We start from the raw sequence: 22,993 nt of genomic DNA on the forward strand, positions 1-22,993 counted from the left end.
AACTGGAAATACAGGAAAGCCAGGGCGGATGATCCCTACAGGACCAGTGGTGTGAGTGGCGATACTGAGAGGGTAGAGGGAGAGTGGGTTGGAAAGAGGGAACTGATTACAAGGAACTATATGTGACCTCCACCCTGGGAGACGGACAACAGAAAAGTGGGTAAAGGGAGACATCGGACAGGGCAAGATATGACAAAATAACAATTTATAAATTATCAAGGGCTCATGAGGGAGGGGGGAGCGGGGAGGGAGGGGAAAAATGAGGACCTGATGCCGGGGGCTTAAGTGGAGAGGATATGTTTTGAGAATGATGAGGGCAATGAATGTACAAATGCGCTTTACACAATTGATGTATGTATGGATGGTGATAAGAGTTGTATGAGCCCCTAATAAAATGATTTTTTTTTAAAAAAGAAAAATATCCTCAGCTAGCCTCCTGGCTCACTTTGCCCCTTCTTTAAGGACTTGGCTCAAATGACATCAGTGCTCGTTATATCATCTGTTGTCAATTTGAGACTTAAGAGTGAGGAGTGGTCTCTAGCCTGTCAATCAGCTTGCAGCTTGATGACCTCATTTGGAGCCGCTGAGGAGATAAATAGGTCGCTGGAGGCGGGACACTCACTCACTCCTTATGAGACACACTGGCTGATAAGTCACATGGAGCTATGCTAGAGCCCTGGAGCTGGAGGAGCCAGTGCTGAGATGCTTCCACTGCCACTGGATCCACAAGACTTTCCACCCACTGGCTGTGATCTTCCTGCATTCAGCACCATTGCATGTGTTGTGTGAGTCTGAAGAGGAATTTATAGATTGGTATTGGACATATGGGCTAACATCAGACTTATGGGTTTGATCTGGACTGGGATGTTTTCTCCATATTCAGTTGCTCTTGTGTATAAAGCTATTTCTTATACAACATATGAATGTCTCTGGATTTTTTCTCTAGTCTACCTGGACTAGCACACCATCTAACCTGTTTGCCTAAGTGAAATAAAAACTCACGTCCCCGAAACCGCTGTTTGCAATTGCTTAGCATAACTTTCATTGGAATTGCCCTGAATGGGAAGGGAGCCAAATATCTCGCAACTGGCAAACAGGTGGACAAACTGGTGGGTCCACACAACGGACCCTCACGCAAGGACTAAGCCACCCATACGCGCACAGTGGGGGTCGCCTGTACATACACTGTTCTAAGGAAGTCACACTCAAAAGGCTCCCTCTTGGATCATTCCATTTTGATCACTTTCTGGAGAAAGCACTGTGGTAGGTCAGAGAGTACAGTAGTGGCTACCAAACGGAGATGGGGGTCAGGCTCACTACCAAGGGGCATGGGGAGTTACTTGGGGTGACTGTCATGGGAGATACTTGATGACGCATGCTATACGCTTGTCACAAGGCTTACACACGGTGCACTAAAAAGGTAGATGTTGCTGTATGTAACTGATACCCCAATACCAGAAAGAAATGACAAATGGTCACCACACCAATGAGCTGTTCCCTGACCACCCAACATGCCCACTGTCCCTATCCCACTTCTTCTCACCACATGGCAAACTGCCCACACACTGTTTGCCTACTGTCCGCCCATCCCCACTACCAAAGTGCAAGATTTGGAGGGAAGGGGCATTTTTTGTTCACTGCCGATTCCCAGTGTGCCCCCCTATGACTCCCCCACACACCAGAGAAGGATTCGGTAACTGTTGACTGGAGGAGGGGGGCTAGTATTCACCCGCCCACCTTCAATTCTGCAGGGTGGTGGGGCACTGGCTGGGCATGGAGTGCTCTGTGACATCTTGTGAGATGCCATCTTTAGATGATTAGCTGTACACCTGTGGTCCAGGATCAGCGGCCCATTTCCCTTCAAACAGAAAGGGTCCTGCTACCACCCGGACTGCCCTCCAAAGGACTGTTGTCAGGAGGGGTCCCTGATGGAAGTACCTTGAGGTCACAGAGCTGTTACTAATTGTGTGTCTTAGCTCAAGGTGAAGTCTGTTCGCACCGAGTTCTCCCAGGCAGGTGCCACGACCGAGCCATCCGTCCAGCTCACAGAGCGATGTCAAGGGCTGACCTTGAGGAGTCCTGGTCATGTAACGGTGCGGCGTTAGACTGTGAACTGTATGGCCATAGTCACACTCATCGTCTTTCAAGTGCTCAATAGCCTGGTGTGGTCAGTGGCTACCTGAGTGGACAGAACAGTAGAGAATGCTGCCCGTGCACAAAGTCCTGTTGATCTAGGATGCTGAGTGTGGGGCAGAGGCATTTGCCCGAGAGAACTGGGAGTTCTCACTCGGACAGTCGTCAGGCTGGGTAGAGGGGCTCTACAGGTCTGTCTAATTCTTGGGGGGTTGGTAAGCAAAGAGGAGGCTCTCGCTATCATCTTGGGAGGTACCCATCCAGGGGCAGACTTGGTAAAGGCAGTGGAGAGGCGGGTAAGGGCCAAGCAAGCAGGAGGTGCAGAGAATACTTTGAGATTTCTTGCTTGGGTAAACGGGGATAGTCTTATTGATGAATACATGGAATTTGGGAGTGAAAGATGAGGAGCTTGGCTTTCATCTGGTGAATTGGTTAGATGAGAGAAGTTGGTGTGTATGTAGGCTAGAAGCCCAGAATAGGAATTTCAGAGGAAGCTGGGGGAGGCTAGAAATGAAAGATTTCAGACTTGAATATGGAATGGTAGTGGACATTTGGGGGAGAGGTCCATTCTTTAGGGGAAAAGAACACAACCCCAAGTTGGGTCGGGTCCAAGGACCCTTCCAGGTGATGCCCACAGTGAGCAGCTGGGATGAAGGCGAGGGAGAGAGGTCAGGTTTGAAAGCAGAAGGCCAGGGCTTAGGAACGAGGAAGAACTCGAAGATGCCGGAAGAGGAGAAGACAGTGGAGGGAAAGCCAGCTCTCTTGGGAGTAGAGAAGGGATGGGTTATGGGAATGGCTGAGCCCCGAAATCTCTGCCCTTCTCCCCCCAGCCCCCCAGAGAAGGCGCATCTGTGGAGAGAGGGGTCCTCAAGGGCAGGAAAATGCGTTCCTTCCAGAGGCAGGGTCCGAGCTCCTCTGGGGAGAGAAGGCCGTCTTCAAGGAGCTGGGTGGAGGGCTTCCAGTGGGCTGGGCTAGGGGACCAGGGATGGGAAGAGTTGACCGTCTCTCGGTAGTGAGCTCGGGGGTTTTAAGATGACAAGGCCGGAAGCTGCCCAGCACTAAATCAGATGAATTCAAACTCCTGCCCTCACCTGGAGGTTGTGAGTGACCCTGCATGGCTAGAAACAGAGCCCAAACTGACACCTATCTTTCCGTGCAGTGGGTCAATAATACTGAAGACCACTTAGTGCTGAGATAGGAGACGGACACTGGGCCTCGACTCAAGTACTCCCTCAATGCAAAAACACTTTGCTCTAATAATCTGGCATTCTGTGATGCTCACCTTCCTGACATGATCACTGAAGACAAAGTGGGTTCATAAGCAAATGTGGTGAAGAAAGCAGATGGTGCCCGGTTATCAAAAGATATAGTGTCTGGGGTCTTAAAGGCTTAAAGATAAACAAGCGGCCACCTAGCTCAGGAGCAACAAAGCCCACATGGAAGAAGCACATCAGCCTGTGTGATCACGAGGTCAGGTATCAGGATCAGGTATCAGGCATCAAAGATCCAGAACAAAAAAATCATATCATTGTGAATTATGGGGAATGTGGAGTGGAGACCCAAAGCCCACCTTTAGACAATTGGACACCCCCTTACAGAAGGGTCACGGGGAGGAGACGAGCCAGACAGGGTGCAGCATAGCACCAATGAAACATACAACTTTCCTCCAGTTCTTTAATGCTTCCTCATCCCACTATCATGATCCCAACTCTACCTTACAAATCCAGCTAGACTAGAGCATGTACGCAGGTACAGATAAGAGCTGGAAACACAGGGAATCCAGGACAGATAAACCCCTCAGGACCAATAATGAGAGTAGCCATACCAGGAGAGTAAGGGGAAGGTGGGGCGGGGGGAGAAAGGGGGAACCAATCGCAATGATATACATATAATCCCCTCCCTGGGGTATGAACAACAGAAAAGTGGGTGAAGGGAGACATTGGTCAGTGTAAGACATGAAAAAAAAAAAATTATCAACGGTTCATGAGGGAGGGGGTGAGGAGGGAGGGAAAAATGAGGAGCTGATATCAAGGGATCAAGTAGAAAGAAAATGTTTTGAGAATGATGATGGCAACAAATGTACAAATGTGCTTGACACAATGGATGGATGGATGGATGGATGGATTGTGGTAAGAATTGTACGAGCCCCCAATAAAATGATTTTAAAAAAAGACTGAAGCCCACATTTTCATATTTGTTCTATGCATTTGGAATTGGCCTGGGTTCCTATACGTGAAAACAATTTTAAATGTCAACAATGCTCTGTGTCCTATTCTATACATATTTTATAGGGCCATCTGCTGCAACCGATGGCGTGGTTTTCTGGGCTGACGTGGCTAGCAGAGTCACGTGACCTCCAACTTGGTCTCCAGGAGCCCCAGCTGGATGAGCGGAGTGGCCAAGCCAAGAGCCCACCACCTCTCTCTCGTTGGGCTTCCACATCCACCAAACCCAAGCAGGGAGCCTGACACTGTTTGCAGTTTGTGAAAAAGGAATGGGTTCCTAAGAGAGCCTGGTGATTTTGCTGCGTTTAAAAAGCCAGATGTCACTGAGTCCCATGGGACCTAAGTGCCCTGACTCCTAGCATGAAAAACGAACCACAGGCCCAGGCGCGCTTTCGTCATTCGGACCCCACATGAGCAGAACAGAACTGCTTTCCACAGGGGTTTCTCCCCCTCCTTCTGCACCGTGTGGTTTGGCTGTAAGGTTACACAGCACGTTCATTTCCTCTTCCACAGCCTGGACACGCCATGCTGCGTGACACTGGACGCCGTTTCCTCAGCAGCACCGTGCTTCCCACTGACCCCTGGCTTCCCCCTTTCTATCCATCCTTCTTTCCCGTCCCGCCTGCCTTCTGAGCGCTGTTTCTGGGCAAATGCCGCCTTTCTGGTCTCCCGTGGTTGATTGTTCTAATGAGTATGTGCCTTACAGGGGCTGTTATTGGCCCGTCTATTGTCCGACACCGGGGCTGCAACAACGGGCTCAGGCACAGGAACAATTGTGAGGGCGGGACGGGACCTGGCGTGTTTCATACCTATGATCACAGGATCAACTGGATGGCACACAATAACAACAACAACATAGTTTGCTGAAAGATGATCCCTCACGGTGCGTTCATTACAGGCTTGAAAGGTGGGTAGGGCCCATCGTCTTAGGTACACCACCAGTATCTGTCATCCGGACTTTATTCAGGGGCTGAGTTTTAAAAAGTAGATCACCAGACCTTTTTTCTGAGGTAGCTCTGGGGGTTTGAACTTCCAACCTTTGGGTTGGCGGCTGAGTGCACTAGTCTTACCTTTCATGAGGGGCTGAGTGTGTTCACCATTTGTGCCACCTGCGGCCCCACCACTTGTCTGTCAGTTTGTCATACAGTGGTGGCCTGTGTGATGCTGGGAGCTGTGTCACCGGTATTTCAAATGCCAGCAGGCTCACCCAACGTGAACAGGTTTCAGCGGCGCCTCCAGACTAAGAACAGACTACAAAGGAAACGTCGCTGCAAATCGCTTCATAATTGGAAGGTGGAATGTGTGAAGTATGAATCTAGGAAAATTGGAAGTCGTCCAAAATGAAATGGAACGCATACAGATCCCCATCCTGGGCATTCACGAGACGCAGGGACCGGCACTGGCCATTTTGCAAAGGAGAATCAGTCTCCCGTGCCGGGAGGGACACATCGAGAGAAGCGGCATTGCACCCGTGGGCCAAAGGGCGTTTCAAGGTCTATCTTGAAATGCAATGCTGTTTGTGATAGAATATGTCTACCCGCATACAAGGAAATCCAATCTAGCATTCAAATTCATGCACCAACCACGTAAGCTAGTGATGAAGAAATCGAAGAATTCTACCAATGCCTTTGGTCTGAAATTGCTCAAACAGGCGATCGAGATGCACTGGCAATTACCGGTGATGGGAATGCAAAAGCTGGAAACGAAAAGTCACTGGAAAGCATGGTCTTGGTGATAGAAACGAAGCTGGAGATCACATGATGGAATTTTGCAAGAACAATCACTTTTCATAGCAAACACTTTTTTGTTTCAGCAACACAAATGGCAACTGGACATAGACTTCCCCATGCAGAGCACGCAGACACCCAGTGACGACATCTGCAGGAAGAGACCCTGGAGATGCTCACTATCAGCTGCTTACGCCAGGCCCCCTGTGGACTGTGACTGTGTAACAGACTCTGAATGGCTCATGTAAGTTCAGGCTGAAGTGGAAGCAAAATGAAAACACGTCCACGAGAGCCAAAATAGGGCCTTGAGCCAATCCCACCTGAAGCGAGAGAACATTCCAAGAACTGATTTGGTATATTAAACACGAAGGGCGGAAGACTGGTGAGCTGCGGGAGCGGAATTCATGAAGAACGCCCATGGTTATTAAAAAGACAGAAAAGATCAAAGCGGCTGTCAGAAGAGACTCTGAAACGTGCTCTTGATCGCAGAGTCGGTAGCTAAAGCAGATGGAAACAATGATGAAGTCAGAGCTGGACGGAAAGTTTCAAAGGGCAGCTGGAGAAGACAAAGTACTATAATGCCACATGCCATATGCCATGTAATGACACACGACACAGAGGCTGCGACCTGGGGCCCAAACTTGGGAAGAATTGTCAGGAAGGCGCAGTTTCCCTCGGTTGGACATGAGGTCACTGTGAGTCGGAACTGGCTCCAGGGCACCTAACAAACATTAACAATAGGACTGTTGGCATGGAGCTGGAAAACCAAACAGGAAGCACATGCTCAGCATATCTTACACGGAAAGAATGAAAGAAAAATCCAAGCCTTGAGTTGCAATATTGAAAGATTCTATGGGCAAAATATTAAACGTTGTAGGAAGCAGCAAAACAAAACGGAAAGAATACAGGCATTGTGCCAAAAAAGAACTATTCAACCATTGCAGCAGGCAGCATATGATCAAGAACCAAAGGTCTGGAAGAAAGATGTCCATGCTGCACTGAAAGCATTAGCCAAAAACAAAGCTCCACGAATTGGTGGGATACCAATTGAAATGTTCCAACCAGGTGATGAAGCCCTGGAAGCACTCGTCTATGCCAGGACATTTGAAAGACAGCTACTCGGCCAACTGACTGAATGAGATCCATATTCATGCCCATTTCATAGCAAGATAACCCAACAGGATGCTCAAATCATAGAACAGTATCAGTGAGATGGTGGTGTGCAAGTGCAATTTTGCAGAGGATCGTCCAATCACGGTTGCAGCAGTATGGTGCAGGGAGCTGCCAGAGGTTCAGGCCAGATTCAGAAGAGGATGTGGGACAAGGGATATCATTGCAGATGTCAGCTGGATCTTGTTTGAAAGCAGAGAATACCAGAAAGCTGTTCACTTGTGCTGCATTGACTATGCAAAGGCATTTGACAGGGTGGCCCATAGCAAACTAGGTGTAGCTTTGAGAAGAATGAGTGTTCCAGAACACTTCATTGTGCTCATGTGGAACTCGGACACGGATCAAGAAGCAGCTGCATGACCACAACAAGGGCATATTGCCTGGTTTAGGATCAGGAAAGGTGTGCATTAGGATTGTATCCTGTCACCATACGTATCCAATCTGCATGCTGAGCAAATCATCAGAGAAGCTGGATTATACGAAAAGAATGAGGCCTCAGGATTGGAGGAAGGCTTACTAACAACCTGAGATAAGCAGAGGACACAGCCTTGCTTGCTGAACGTGAGCACTTGCTGGTGAAGATCAAAGACGGCAGCCTTCAGTATGGATGACAGCTCAGTGCAAAGAAGACCAACAGTCTCACAACTGGACCAATCGGTAGCAGCATGATAAATGGAGAGAATCTTGAAGTGGTCAAAGAGTTCCTCTTGCGTGGATCCACAATCAATGCTCAGGGAAGCAGCAGTCAAGAGAGCAAAAGACGAGGTAGGTAAATCTACTGCACAAGACCTCTTTAAAGAGTTGAAAAGCACGGATGCTTACGATGCGTCTGACCCAAGCCAGGGTGTTTCCAATCGTCTCCTATGCACGTGAAAGTTGGACATTGAATAAGGAAGACCGAAGGAAAACCGATGCCTTTCAACTATGGTGTTGGCGAAGACTATGGAAAGTCCCACGGACCGCCAAAAGAACAAACAGATCTGCCCTGGAAGAAGGACAGCCAGCATGCTCCTTAGAGGCAACGATGGTGAGACTTCGTCTTAGGTACTTTGGACATGTGATCAGGAAAGAGCAGTCTCTGGAGAAGAGCATGCTTGGTGAAGTGGAGGCACAGTCAAAAAAGAGGAAGAACTTCCACGAGAAGAACTGACACAGAGGCTGTAACCGGGGCCCAGACATGGGAAGAACTGTCAGCACGGTGGTGTCCAGGGGTCACTATGAGTCAGAACCAACTCCAGCGCTCCTGACGACAATCACAGCAGGACTCTTGTCCGAGGCTGAACGATGTCACCTCCAAAGGCAGCATCTTGCTTAGCCAGGAGTCCTAGTCTTGTGTGGCCAGCCTTCACTCTGTGATCGGTGGTTATCCTCCACTTGGGTTGGGCCACACAGCCTGTCGGTTCAGCTTTTTATCTCCCCGGGGTCGCTCATGCTGAATGGAAGCCCTCAGCCGAGGTTGTCTTGCCAGCTTCTCACCTCCATGGGGTGGTGACCCATCGTGCTGACCCATAGTGACTCTATGGGACAGGGTAGCCCAGGCCCTGTAAGTTTCCAAGACGGTAACTGTGTGTGGGAGTGGAAAGCCTCATCTTTCTCCAGTGGCTCGGCTGGTGTTTCTGAACTGCTGACCTTGCGGGTCACACAGCCCAACGTGTAACCCGCCCCAAATCTCAGAGCACCGAGTTCCTAACTAGCTTTCTTTCCTCTGGGTCCACCCTTCTTAGTATCTTATTATTCCTGTCCCTTGCCCCAACATCCCACATTTGTGTATGTGCTAGCCATTGTCAGAGAAAAATAGTCCTGAAGGAAGGAACGAAGGAAGGAAGAAGGATGCAGCCATCCTTCAAAATCCTGGCAGGTCAGACACAGAGGATGACCTTCACCCGTTTCTCACTTGCTCTCCCCTCAGGAGGCTCCCGGTCCTCTCCGCAGACAGGACCTTAGAGACCCTCTCCCTGAATCATAGCAAGCATTCTGCTTTGTGCTGTCCTCAGGCCCAGAACGCTCTCCCGAGCTCACACCAGCCCTCCCAAGCCCCTGGACCACCATCTCTGCTCCCTTGCTCACACCGGCCCTCCCAAGCCCCTGGACCACCATCTCTGCTCCCTTGCTCACACCGGCCCTCCCAAGCCCCTGGACCACCATCTCTGCTCCCTTGCTCACACTGGCCCTCCCAAGCCCCTGGACCACTATCTCTGCTCCCTTGCTCACACCGGCCCTCCCAAGGCCCTGGACCACCATCTCTGCTCCCTTGCTCACACCGGCCCTCCCAAGGCGCTGGACCACCATCTCGGCTCCCTTGCTCACACCGGCCCTCCCAAGCCCCTGGACCATCATCTCGGCTCCCTTGCTCACACCGGCCCTCCCAAGCCCCTGGACCATCATCTCTGCTCCCTTGCAGACAGATGTTAAGTGCTGCAAACTCAACACATCAGAAACCAAATCTAGGTTTGGTTTCTCCTGAAACCTGTTTCTCTTCCTCATTTCACCCCACCCTCCCTGTCCATAGCCACTCATAACATCTGTCCTTTCTATTGACTAAATACCTCCTCAGCCTGCCACTGCCCCGCCATTCCAAACCACCCCACCCCGCCGCCCTTAACAGATCTGCCCCCTGTGGCCAGTCATCTCTCTCCAGGGCAATCACAGTGCTCGCCACGGCTTAGACCTCACCGCGGCTGCTCAGGCCCCTTGGGCTCAAGTCTAACTCATCGTAGAAGAGCCTCAAGATCCATCCCCAACCTTCATCTCTAGCTCTTTGCTTTTCTATTCCCTTTTGGAGACCATCCCTGTCAATGACCACAATACTTGGCCCAAGTGGCTGTCCCTGCCAAGTTTGAACGTTCATGGTGATCGCAAGTCATGGTGAGGTTACCCGTATGTGCGAAGTAATTTAGGTAGCACTGCTCTATCCAAAACCCAAACCAGAGTCATTGCCGCTGAGTTGATCCCGACTGATGGTGGCCTATAGGACAGAGTAGAACTGCTGTGGATTTCCAAGGGTTCAAATCTTTACAGAAGCAGACAGCCTCATTTTCTCCCTCAGAGGTACTATTGGGTTTGAACTGCTGACCTTGTGGCTGGTGATCAGCTCAGTGTTTAGCCCACTATGCCATCAGGGCTCCCGGGCACTGTTGTGAGAGTCTGCCATACCAGGATGGCCTGACAGCACTGTGGCCAGGCTGGGCTTCTACCACATCTCAAACCAAAGTCCTCTCCTACCACACATCACAGTAGGCTCCCTGAGGGCGGGAACCATATCCACCTTGTCCATCTTCTCTATCCCCAGCGTCTAGCACAGGACCTGGCGATGCTGGATAACTAGCTATTAAAGGAAGGACCGGGACCCCTAAGAGTCTCTTCTGTTAGCCTGGGAACCCCCAGGGGACACTCTACCCCAGGCTCTGATGCGGAAGGGTATAGCCCCAAGACTTACCTGGAAAACCAGAGGCCACCTTGCTCTGCCACCCCCAAGAAAAACGGTTGGTTGCCATGCTGCCTACTCTCATATTGGGAGACTGAGGCTGGAGGAAGAGAGCAGCCTGGGAAAACAATCACGAATCAATGAGTCCGTTTAGGAAGAGGCCCGTAAAGCCAGAGGCCTGTCCCTCATCGTTTGGGTAGTCCATCTTTTCTTCCTGCCCTCCACCGGCCTGAGCTCTGGCCTTGGTTCTGTCCAGGCCACCCTTCCTTCTGCCCTGGGAGGGGTCACACCCCACAGAGGTTTCCAGGCTGCTCAGTGAGAGGGATTCCAGGGCCTCTCCTCTGGACACCCAGAAACCGGCAGGGCAGAGCGATGGGAGCAAGCACTTGGAGTGGGTGTTTACTGAGCCTGAAGGCTCTCTCACAATCAGAAGGGTCTGAGATCCTGGAAAGCCCAGGGCGACCGGGGAGCTGGTGGTATGGCCTTGGGTACAGGGAGGTCCTGGGCCGGCTTCTCTGGGACATTTCCCTTTTTAGGCAGTTTACTAAAAATAGACATCAAACCCTTCTCTGTTCCCCGGAACAGCATCCACTTGCTGCCAGAGGTGCCTTCCTGAAGAGGACTCGGTGTCAGGTTAAGTGTGGTCGAGCAGCCACCCCATGGGGGAGATAGCAGGAGCCCAACCCTGGGAGGCTGGCTGGGCTCGTGGCTTGGCCCCTTCCTCACTGCACACACGCTTCAATCCAGCCCCTTCCAGGGACTGTACAGACGTGGGAGAAATTCTGGTTGTTCTCCCCACAATCCACATTTCTGGGCAAGCCTCCTTCCTTCCTCTCACAGCCCCCTCACAGCAAAGGCTGTCACAGAAGAAGGGTCCAGAGGGACAGAGCTCCCCTTGTTATTGCAGGCATGCATCCCCAAGCACCCCTGGGCTCAGAACAGCAAGGTGTTTGTGAAAGTGCCAGCGCTGGATGGCCCGTATCCTCCAGACCATTGCTGCCCTTTAACTGGATGGCAGGCACTTGTGCTGGGGAAGAAGCAGGATGTGGTGGGTGGCCACGGAGTGACACACATGGGGGGAGGTGGACAGGCATGAGCACGCCTCACAGAGTGACACTTGGGCTGGGGGCATCTGGCGTTGTCCCAGGGTGGTTATGTTGTAAGGAAACACACCAGGAGATATTTAGCAGTGCGGGGCATGCTGTCTTCAATGCCCCCTTAGATGCTCTCTCTACTGATCTAGGGGCATGTCCGTAGATAGAGATCTTTCTAGGGGACTGTGAAACAGTAGAATAAAATGCACGCGGAGGAAAAGAGCATACAGGAGTCACTTGTATGATTTTGCCTTCCTGTGAATTTGAAATGATATAAAAATAAAGCCCTCAAGTCTCAGGTATCAAAGATCCAGAATAAAAAATCATATCATTGTGAATGAGGGGGAATGCGGAGTCGAGACCCAAAGCCCATCTGTAGGCAACTGGACAACCCCTTACAGAAGGGTCTCTGGGAGGAGACGAGTCAGTCAGGGTGCAGCGTAACAATGATGAAACATACAACTTTCCTCTAGTTCTTAAATGCTTCCTCTCCCCACACTATCATGATCCCAGTTCTACCTTACAAATCCGGCTAGACCAGAGCATGTACAAAGGTACAGATAAGAGCTGGAAACACAGAGAATCCAGGAGAGATAAACCCCTCAGGACCAATATTGAGAGTAGCCATACCAGAGGGGTAAAGGGAAGATGTGGGGAGATAGAGGGAACCTATCACAATGATCTATCTATAACCCCTTCCCAGGGGCACGGACAACAGAAAAGTGGGTGAAGGGAGACATTGGTCAGTGTAAGACAAGAAAAAATAATAATAATTCATAAATTATCAAGGGTTCATGAGGGAGGGAGGGTGGAGGAGGGAGGGGAAAAATGAGAAGCTGATTCCAAGGGCTCAAGTTGAAAGAAAATGTTTTGAAAATGATGATGGTAACAAATGGACAAATGTGCTTGACACAATAGATGGATGGATGGATTGTGATAAGAGTTGTATGAGCCCCCAATACAATGATTTAAAAAATAGTAAAGCTCTCAAGAAGAACAATAGAGCCCTAGGCTCCCACTGAGAGGCATGCTGCGAACACCCTGGCAAGTGTCAAGATCCAGGGAGACCTCCAGCTGCTCCCTCCTGCTGCCACCCCAGGGGGCTGGGGAGGGGAAGGAAGACAGCACTGTCTAGCTTGTACACACAGCACAACGTATGGCGAGGACCTGAAAAATGGGAGCAACAGCTATGTGTAGCAAGGCTGAAGGAGACTCGCTGGAAGTGGCACCTGAGATACAGTAACTGCTAAGCAAAAGCTGGGTCCTTAGAACCCACCCAACAGTCTGCTTCCATCAGGATCGCAGCTGAGAAAGCCCGGTGCGGTGGTCCTATTCCGTCACCTGGGTCACTATGAGTCCAGCACTCCTGGAAGCCACCTCACAACATGTACAAAGGGCTTCAAAAAGTTGGTGGGAAAATCCTATTATCTTCCTTTTCTTTCTTTCTTTTTCTAATCATTTATCACAATCCATACACACATCAACTGTGTAAAGCACATTTGTACATGCATTGCCCTCATCATTTCTCAAAACATTTGCTCTCCATTTAAGCCCCTGGCATCAGCTCCTCATTTTTCCCACTCCCTCCCCACAACGTCAACCAAACAACATTCCTCTTGTTCTCCCTGACCTGGCTCAAGTCTCCCTCACCCTGAAAGCTCCCCTCCCGCATGTGGGGGTTGGTTTCAGGTTAGCTTTGGTCAGTTTTCCCTCATGCTGCACCGCAGGGTGGGGGACTGCCTTGGGCTTCCCCATGGGCAGTTAGGGTGCTCAGGGCGGCTGTGCTCACAGGGACTGGCTCTGAGGTCAGGGCATAGCCTGACGGCTCCCTGACAGGGCCGAGGGGCGGGGCAGGAGGGATCTGGTGACTGCTTGACCAGAAGATTGCTGGGCAGGAGAGACGGATTTTCTGGTTAGATTAGGTAATTTTCAGCCCTTGACAAAAACGCATGCATGCACACAGCCAGGCCTCTCAGGGATGGGAGTCTCTGGGTTCGCGTGGCTTCAGAGCTGCCGGGGACTGGGGATGGCAGTGTTATAAGAACACACTGTCCTACAGGCTGCAGGTTACTTTTCTGGGGACAAAATCCAACCCATGTGTCTGAATGGATCTTATGACACCACCGAGTTGTGACCAACTGCACTTACAGCTGTCTTTTGTTTTGTTTTGTTTAATGTACATCTAATTGTTCGTAATATGCACTACATACAATGTTAAAATCTATCAGCAAGTTTATATGTAAAGTTCCCAAACTCAAATACACAGAGAGATGCTGTTAATAAAAGACAACAACCTTGAAAACGAAAATAATAATAATAATAATAATAATAATAATAATAATAATAATAATAATAAAAGAGGCATTTGACTTCTGTTGGAACCGACTTACAATGAGGGAGGTTGTAACGGAACCCCACTGGAAGTGGGGACTACATACATCTATGTAAATGCACAGAAAAAACGTTCTTGCAAGTGTATCTGAGAAAGTGAGTGCACTGGGGTAGATGAGAGAGGGGGTTTCATTTTCTAATGCTTAACCCAGCCTCATAATGTTTAAGAGAGCCCTAGTGGCGTCCTGGTTACCCGTTGGGCTGCTAGGTTGGCAGTTTGAAACCACCAGCTGCTCCGAGGGAGAAAGACGAGGCTGTATGGCCCCATAAAGAGTTAGTCTGGGAAACCCTCAGGGGCAGTTCTACCCTGTCCTACAGGGTCGCTGAGTCAGCATTGACTTGATGGCAATGCGTTTGGGTTTGGGTTTGGTATGAAACTTAACCCAGAATGTATTCGTGCATAACTGGCATAATTCATAACTAATAACAGTAATCCACCAAAGTGAAAAGAATTGGGGTACAGACTTGAGAAGATGCCCCATTCATCTCCGCTCTGGGAAGCCTCCGGAGAAGAGGGCACTGCAGTGTCTTGGGGTCCCGGGGGCTCTGAATATGTAGGTATGTGAGGTCTCAGAGCCCCAGAGGGTAACAGGATGGGTGTTGGGAGACTGGGGAGCTGGACTGGTAAAGATGCACTCCCATGTGGGTGGGGGGTAGGGGGGAGATAAGGCAACTGTAAGGAGTTTGGTAGCACGAAGGCTAAAATGCTCAGCTGCTAGCTGAAAGGTTGGCGGTTTGAATCCACCAGCTACCACGGCAGAAAGAAGCGGCAGTCTGCTCCTGTGAAGACTTGTAGCTTTGGAAATCCTCTGGGGGCAGTTCTTCTCTGCCCTAGAGTGTCATCATACGAGCCCTGGTGTCGCAGTGGGTTACTCAGTGGGCTGCTAACCTCAAGGTCAGCAGTTCAAAACCACCAGCCGTTCTGAGGGAGAAAGATAAAGCTTTCTACTCCCGTAAAGAGTGACCATCTGGGAAACCCACAAGGACACCTCTGGTCTGCCCTGTAGAGCCACTGTGAGTCAGAACTGACTCAATAGCAGTGTGTTTTGGGTTTGTATAGGGTCCTGATGAGTCAACCCATCCAGCTGCTCTGCTGGAGAAAGGCTTGGCGGCCTGCTCCCAGGAGATGGCAGCCTCGAGAACCCTCTGGGCAGTTTGACTCAGTCGCCTGGGTTTGCTATCATTGTCGACTGCATGTGACCTAATCAGAAGAGCAACGCTTGTGCACCCAGGCAAGCTCTCGGCACCCATCAAAACCCAACCCGTTGATGCTGATTCCTGGTGAGCCCACGTGTGCAGAGCAGCACTGTGCGCTGGAGGGTGTTCAAGGCCCGGAACTGTGGGAAGCAGGTTGCCAGACCTATCTTCCGAGGGGCTTCTGGGGGTTGGGTTTGAACCGCCAACCTTTCAGCGTACAAGCTGTGAGCTCTGGGAGCCACCAGTCAGGGATTGGTTTATGTGCTTGTTTTCTGTGGGGAAGCAGCACTTTCCGGCAGCCCTGTGTGTGTCCTCTCAGGGAAGAGGATGACTCCCAGGCTTGCTCCCTCCTTAAAGAGCCGAGCTGGGTTATGGAGATATTCTGGAACCTTGTAGGGAAAGGACCTGAGGCAGCCAGTCTCCCCCTTGTGTGCACGCTGGGATGCCTGCACACGCTAAAGCCTGCATTCATCCCCAGCTGCTCCCATTCCACTAGGCTGACGCAGGCTGGCCGTCAGTGAGCCAGCGCTCCCCAGGTGAACCTACTGTGACCAGGGTCCAGAGCACGTGCCGTGGGACTGGGTGCTGACAACTGGATTGGGGAAATCCACAGCTTTCGCTCCTCCAGGGCAAGGAGCCCAGTGCTCTCTCTGTTCCTCCTCTCCAGCTTGTTGGTCTCCTTCCCAGCAGGCCTCTCACTCCTCCTCGTTTCTCCCAGGATCCCACGGGAGTGGCTGTGCCAGGGCCAAGCACAGAGGCTGCTAACTCTTGGCTCAAACACCAGGCTCCTGGTTCTGCCCGCAGGAGAGGTCACTTGCCACACCACACCTTGATTCGCAACCACCAGGTGGGCTTTAAGACCCCACCACCTCTTCCGCTTAGGCTTCCCAGAACTGCCATAGCCCAAATATGGAAATTAAGATGACTGGCCTGTTCTTTCATGTTCTTCCTAGAGTTGTTTATGCATACCCAACTACTTAGGAAATATCCACTGTGAGGAGTCTGAAGGAGCCCCGTGGCTTAGTGGTTACATGTTGGGCTAACCCCAAGGTCAGCAGTTCGAAATCACCAGCCACTCCGAGGTGGGAAAGACAAGGCTTCTTACTTCTGTAAAGAGTTATAGTCTTGAAAACCGTGGTCGTTACATAATCTGGTGTCAATTTGGGCTTGAGAGGATTAAGAGTGAAGGGGTGGAGTCTAGCCCACCCCTGTCAATCAGATCATAGCCAATGAGGACATGACCTTCTCCTGAGACTTCTGGGAATTCTTAAATTTCCTCCTTGGAGGCAAGAGACAGACTCTCTCTCTCTGCTCACTCCTTGCGAGACATCCCTGAAGAGAAGCCACATGGACCTACCTTAGTACAGCCAGAACCTTGGACCTGGAGAATCTACGTGGAGACCCCTGCCAGAGCTGAGACGCTTACAATGCCACTGGATCTACAAGACTTCCCACCCACTGGCCTGTAAGCATCTTGCATTTGGCATCATTGCATGTGTTTCGTGAGTCTGAAGAAGACTTTATAGATTGGTGTCGGGCATATGGGCTAATATCGGACTTACGGACATGATCTGGATTGGGTTGGGATGTTTTCTCAAGGTGACATTACTCATGTATATAAACCTCTTCCTTATACACGTATGCTTACGAATTTGTTTCTCTAGTCTACCCCGACTAACACAGACACCCACAGGGACAGCTCTAGCTCGTCCCGCAGGGTCGGAATGAGTGGGCATGGACCTGGTGGCAGGGAGCTTGAGCTGGGTTCTGGTGAGGAACCTTGAGCTCTCCACCTGGATGGGTGAGCGGTGAGACACTACGATGCCCATGCAGCAGCGGCCGGAAGCCTCTGAAGGCTGAGCGCTCGCTCCTGTGACGGCCTGGTCTGTTTATGGTTCAGGAGTCTAAGCTCATCATTAGGAAGGTAAATATGTTGCTTTAAAAGAAAGAAAAAAGCCCGCATACAAACAGCAACATCATAAAAACAATGGCTTATAATGGTAACAGCGAAGTCTTCACATGAGATCGCTGCGACTTTCTTCTATTCTAAAACCAGACTCACCGCCATCGAGTGCATGCTGACTCACAGGGACCCCGTAGGACAGGCTAGAGCGGCCTCTGTGGGTCCCCACGACTGTCACTCTTCTCAGGAGTAAACAGTCCCCTCTTTCTCTTCAGGAGTGGCAGGTGGTTTCAAACTGCCGACCTTGCAGTTAGTAGCCCAACATACAATCACTGGGCCACCCGGGCTCACTCTCCCTGGGTCTGGCTATGAGAAAGCTGGGCGCTTGCGTGTTATAAAGGTCGGCAGTTTGAATCAACACCACCACCTAAGGATGGGTTTGCCTGGGGAAAGAGAGACTAGGAGCATTCTGAGGAATCCTGTGAGACACAAAGAGAGATGGGGAACCCCACGCAGGCTACAGAGAGGGTGGGGAGAGGACGGGGATGCTGGGTGGTCAGGGGCTCCCAGGGCACTTCGGGGCAGGGGCCAGAGCCAGAGGTGGAGAACCAAGCGAGAGCAGGGCCCTCTGATCTGCCTCCGTCGTGGGGGGTCTCAGCCCCTGCTTCTGCCTGGTAAGACTGAAAGAGGACTTACTCTCTGTTCCTAGCACGCCAGGAAGAGAGCTCCTGGGTCTCCGGGTTTTCAGTTCCGGGGCCTTGGCGTTCTCAGGAGCATCTGGAAGAAACAGGGAGTGACCAACGTCAATTACAGCTGCCGTAGGAAGTGGGCAGTGGTGGTATTGCACACAAAATCCCCTCTCCATCCAAACCACACGCTGCCCTCCTGCCCATGACCCCTGAGCAGAGGGCGCCCGTGGCCCAGGCACCAGCTCGCCCAAAGCACCAAAGGAGTGCCAGCTCCACTGGGCTCACAGGCCAGGTGGACAGAGGGGGAACAGATGCAGGGGCACATGGACAGGCTGCCCTGCAGCCGAACGCCTCCCCTCGGCCGGAGCAGGCCCATGTGGCCAGAAATAACCCCACCTGGGCTAAATGGCAGACCAGAGAGGGCCACTCCTCTCTGCCCACTACTCCCCCGCCTTTTCCTTCACTAGGTGGCAACTGGGCTAACTGGTCTAGAGTTCTAAACCCTGCCCTGTTTGGGGAAAGGGACCAGAATAGAGGAAGAGAGCCAGGGTCCCCGCATATGGGCTCCTCAGGCTTCGTGCGGCGGAGGGGCACTGACTCCAGGTCAGGGAGTAGGCAGCTGGCACCACTCACCCCCTATGCTGAGCCCTGCGCCCACCTTGGAGACGTCTGCTGTGGGTAAGCATTCGCCGTCAAGTTGATCCGGACCCCTGGCAACCCTCAGTGTGCCAGCCTGGAACTGCGTGCCCCAGGGTTTCCAACGGCTGCTTTTTCCAGAAATGCATCCCTGGGCCTTTCTTCTGGACCCCAACCTCTTCGCACCTTTCATTTAGTGGCTAAGTAATTGTAGCACCCAGGGGCTCCTCCCTAATGGAACATTGCCTCGGTCGCCTTCTGGGCTCCCCCAAAACGTGGGGCCATCTGTGGGTTTCAACTCCTAGACCCGACAGGACAGGGTAGAACGGCCTATCAGTTTCTGAGACGAACTCTTTCTGGCCAGGGGTAGAGAGCCCCGTCCTACTACTCCAGAGGGGCCCTGCTGGGGTTATGCCCTGGGCTATGACCCAAAAGGTCAGTTCGAAACCACCAGCCGCTCCCTGGAGATAGAAGAGGTTTTCTACTCCTGTTCACGTTCCAGTCTAGTAACTCACAGGGGCCATGCTACCCTGTCCTACAAGGTCGCGATGGGTCGGAAGTGAGAGTGAGTGAACTCTCCCACTGGGCAGTGAGGTGGTTTCCAAGCTCTGACCTTTGGTGACCAGCCCATCTGAGAGGGCAAGGACATAACTCCTCAGGCCTCTGCTTGACAGTCCATTTTCCAGGCTCAGGGGAGGCACGTGGGCGATGAGAGAGAAGCCCTCCCGCTGATCTGGGGTGGCAGGAAAGCTCACTGGGCTGGGCTTGGTGGGGCCTCGGAGCTCCCAGGAGAGAAGGAGGAGGAAGTGGGGGAAGCCACCCCGGGCTGGGATAAGGAGGAGCTGGCTGAACTGCTATCGCTTTGCCCCAGCGTTTTCCCTGGCTTCCCTCTCCCCCACACCCTAACAGTCTTCGGGGACACTGTTGGGAGCCCCTTTCCTGCTCCTGAAGAGAGGAAGCCTGGAGAGGAAGGAGGAGGTGGGGCTTTCCAGTGGAGTCTTTGCCACATTGCTGGGGGGTGGGGGTGGAGGAGGACCATCACACAGTCCCCGCCTCCAGGACAGGCCGCAGGGCTGCTAAGGGACTCCTGGCCTGAGTTCTGTCCTGGAGCTTTAGGGGGCTGGGGTGGGCGTGGAGAACACAGAAGGGCTGAGGACACACCCTTCCTTGACAGGTGGACTCTCAAAACCCCCATCTGGATGCATTTCCCCTCTTGGTTCAGGTGCTCTGCTGCTAACCACACCAGCAGTCTGAACCATCAACCACTCCTGGGGAGAACCATGTGGCTTGGGGACAGTCGCAGGGTTGGAAAGTCCAGGGGTCCGAGCCAATCGCAGGGCAGGGGCTTGGGTTACATGGCCACTGTCGGAGTCTCTCTCCAGAAAGTGAACTGCTCAGGTAGATCATTCACACTGCCACGCCTGAGGCCTGTCCCAGCAGTGAGCCCTGGTGGCATAGGGATGATGCATCGGGCTGCTAATTTCAAGGCCAGCAGTTTGAAACCACCAGCTGCTCACTGGGTGAAAGACGAGGCTTTCTACTCCCGTAAAGAGTTATATTGTTGGAAACCCACAGAGGCAGCTCTACCCTGTCCTATGGGCCCCACAGTGAGTCAGAGTCCACTGGCTGGCAGTGAGGATATATACCAAGCCTCAACTCCCTTGGCTGCTAAATACAAAGTGGGAGTTTCAAGTCCCGCTAGAGGTACCTTGCAAGAAAGACCTGCCAAGCCGCATCTGAAACATGGGCCAAACTGGGGAAGGCAGTACTCCTCTGACACACAAGGTCCCAGGGAGTCAGGATTCACTCAATGACAACTGGCTTGAAACAACAGCCAGGTTCCCTTGCCAGCCTAGCACCAGTCCATGCCACAGGGACGGAGACTCCACCATGTGGGTGCTGTCCAGATGGGGCTGCAGCCCAGAGGCAGGCTGTCCTGTTAAAGGCTATGGGGACAAAGTGCCAAAGACCTCCCAAAACCAAACCCTTGTACCTACAGGAACAATTGCATGTCCATGTCAAGCAGCCCTTGCTAGCAGTAGGTGACCCTGGTGCGGGGCGGACAACACTAGGAGAGGCCTTTTTAAGCAGCACTTGGTCACAGCCTGGCTGTCACCTCCTGTAGGCAAGGGAGCCTCCCAGGGGAGGCAGGGGTCCCTCCACCCATAGCTGACACTGGCCCGCTTGTGTCCTACTTCCCGGGGAGAGGCCGCCTGGGAACCCCAGTCCTGGCATGGGCACAGTGAGGGGGCCAGGCACTCCCCAAGGAGTGCTGCGGTCTTCCTCGGGACGCCTATTTGTCAGGCTGGAGGGCTGGCGGTCTCCGAGGTAGGTGAGAAGCCCCTGTACATAGCTGCCTCCCTCTGCAGGGTGCGGACCACGTGGTCTGCGCCGGGGCCTGGTGTCAGTATTGTTCAGAAACTCCATCTCACTGCACAAGATAGAACTTCCCCTGTGGGTTTCTGAGACTAACTCTTCATGGGAGTAGAGTGCCTCATCTTTCTCCTGTGGGGCAGCTCGTGGTTTCAAACTGCTGACCTTGTAGTCAGCAATCCGACTCGAAACCACTAAGCCACTGGGCTCCTCCAGGAGCTCCGTAGGTGGATGGCTCTCCTCGTCAGCCTCTTTGAAAACCCCCCGTCTCAAGCTCTGTGTGCATGTGAGGCTGAAGTGGGGTCTGGGGTGGTGGTAGTGACATCTGGGGGCACACTGGGGTGCTAGAAGCCAGGGGCAGGAAGCCAGTCTACAAGTTCCCTCCTCTGAGACCTCCCTTCCTTGTTCCCTGCAAGAGGAAGGCTTCCGACAGTCACCGAGGACGATGTAAAGAGAGGCGTGCCCTGAGCTGTTGCAGGTCTGTTGTTCCCCTTTGTACCAGAGGGCAGTGGAGGCTATAGGAGCACAGTGGTTAAGTGCTAGACTGTCATCCGAAAGGTCGGGGGTTCAAACCCTCCATGCACCAGCGGCTCCGTGGGAAGAAAGCCCTGTGATCCGCCGCTGGCAGCTCCCCAGCCCAACCCACTGCCTCCACATCGACTCCGACTCACAGTGGCTTCCACGGTTTCGAGGCTGCACATTTTTATGGGGAGAGAGGCCCTCATTGTCCTCCCAAGGAGCGGCTGGTGGGCTGGAACTGCTGACCTTGTGGTTAGCAGCCTGACGCTTACCAGCGACACCAGCGCTCCTTCCAGTAGAGTGACTGCCTAGGATGCCCCCAGGGGTTGCTTTACTCTGCCTGTCACCTGGGGTCCCAGGAGTCAGACGGGACTCAGAGTCGCAGGTCGTCTGCCTTCCTTGCCTTTAACACTCCCCTGGCTCCTGGCTCCTGGTGAGTTCTGGACTGTGTGCTTCCAGAAGGAGGCCAGGGAGGAGCCCTGCTGCTTTCCTACTGATCGGCACAGAACGAGAGGCCAGTTGCCCTGGGTCCCGAGGAGAGGAGGCCAGGGCTCTCAGCCGGGATGGTGCAGGGATTTGTGCCCAGGCAGGGCCCCAGTCAGGATCCAGGGGCAGGGCCCTCCTTTGGGCTGGGTCAGCAGCCAGCCTGGGATCAAGAGCAGATAACTTCAGCTGCCTTGTGTTTCGGTCTCCTTTATCTGTACAAGGGGGCTGGCCTGCATGCCCTCCTCCTCCTGGTGTGAGGCCCAATGGAGCCGAGAGGCGGGCCGCAGGAAAGGGGTCATTTGTCTAAAAGACCACTCACCCCCACTGACAACCACAGGACCACTTCTGAATCCTCTTTAAAGTTTGGGACCCCCACAAGGGCCCGAGCAGCTTGTTTCTGGGGTCTGCTCTGCCCCGGGCGCTGGGCCCTCTGATCTCTAATGAGTGTGGGGCTTTGCTTTGACAAGTGGCCTTGCATCTTCTCTTCCCACCTGGCAGGAGGAAAGGGGCTCACGTTCCCTTTCCAGTCAGCACCTCCCAGAAGGACGGGCTGGGACTTGGTGTCCCCCTTCCCTGTGGAGCCCAGTCCCCTGCCATGGGCCGCCGTGAGAACCGCAGCAAGGAGTGGGCTGGACGCTTAATCAAAACCAGCTCTGTGCTCACATGGCTGCCTGGGGGATAAAAATAATACTAATAAAGTTTAAGAGCAGCCTGTGTTTTCTGTCTATTTTAATTATTTTTGTGTTGAAATGGAAGTCCACTTCTTGGTCTGGGCCCCAGGGCTGGAGCCCTTTGTGGGCCTGGCTGGGCTTCCAGAGAAGCAATGGGGCAGGAAGATGGAGGTGTGGGGATGTGGGGGGCCCAACAGAGCGAGGGAAAACGAGCCCTTATATGGACATCGCCTCACCAGCTCCAGGCCTGGGCAAGCTCTGTGCTTAAGCCCTCAAGGCAGCTCTGCCCCAGGCGCTCACCCCAGGCAGGGAGGCTGCTGGGTAGGCCTCTCCCTCTGCATGCGCACAGGCCCGT

The 22,993-nt window shown here is 52.6% G+C and overlaps 1 protein-coding gene across 4 annotated transcripts in view; it reads right to left on the reverse strand.

The window, feature by feature from the left end:
* Positions 1-22,993, reverse strand: part of MYLK (myosin light chain kinase) — a 246,884-nt gene that overhangs the window by 57,792 nt on the left and 166,099 nt on the right. For all 4 annotated transcript variants that reach the window (XM_045287510.1, XM_045287508.1, XM_045287511.1 and 1 more), the window contains one exon: positions 17,961-18,041. In XM_045287510.1, coding sequence (XP_045143445.1) covers positions 17,961-18,041 — 81 coding nt within the window. The remainder of the gene's footprint in view (positions 1-17,960; positions 18,042-22,993) is intronic.

The sequence above is a fragment of the Echinops telfairi genome, unplaced genomic scaffold (assembly GCF_000313985.2).
Source record: "Echinops telfairi isolate 266 unplaced genomic scaffold, ASM31398v2 ScPeMD7_17;HRSCAF=63, whole genome shotgun sequence".
In the NCBI taxonomy this organism is placed as follows: Eukaryota; Metazoa; Chordata; class Mammalia; order Afrosoricida; family Tenrecidae; genus Echinops; species Echinops telfairi.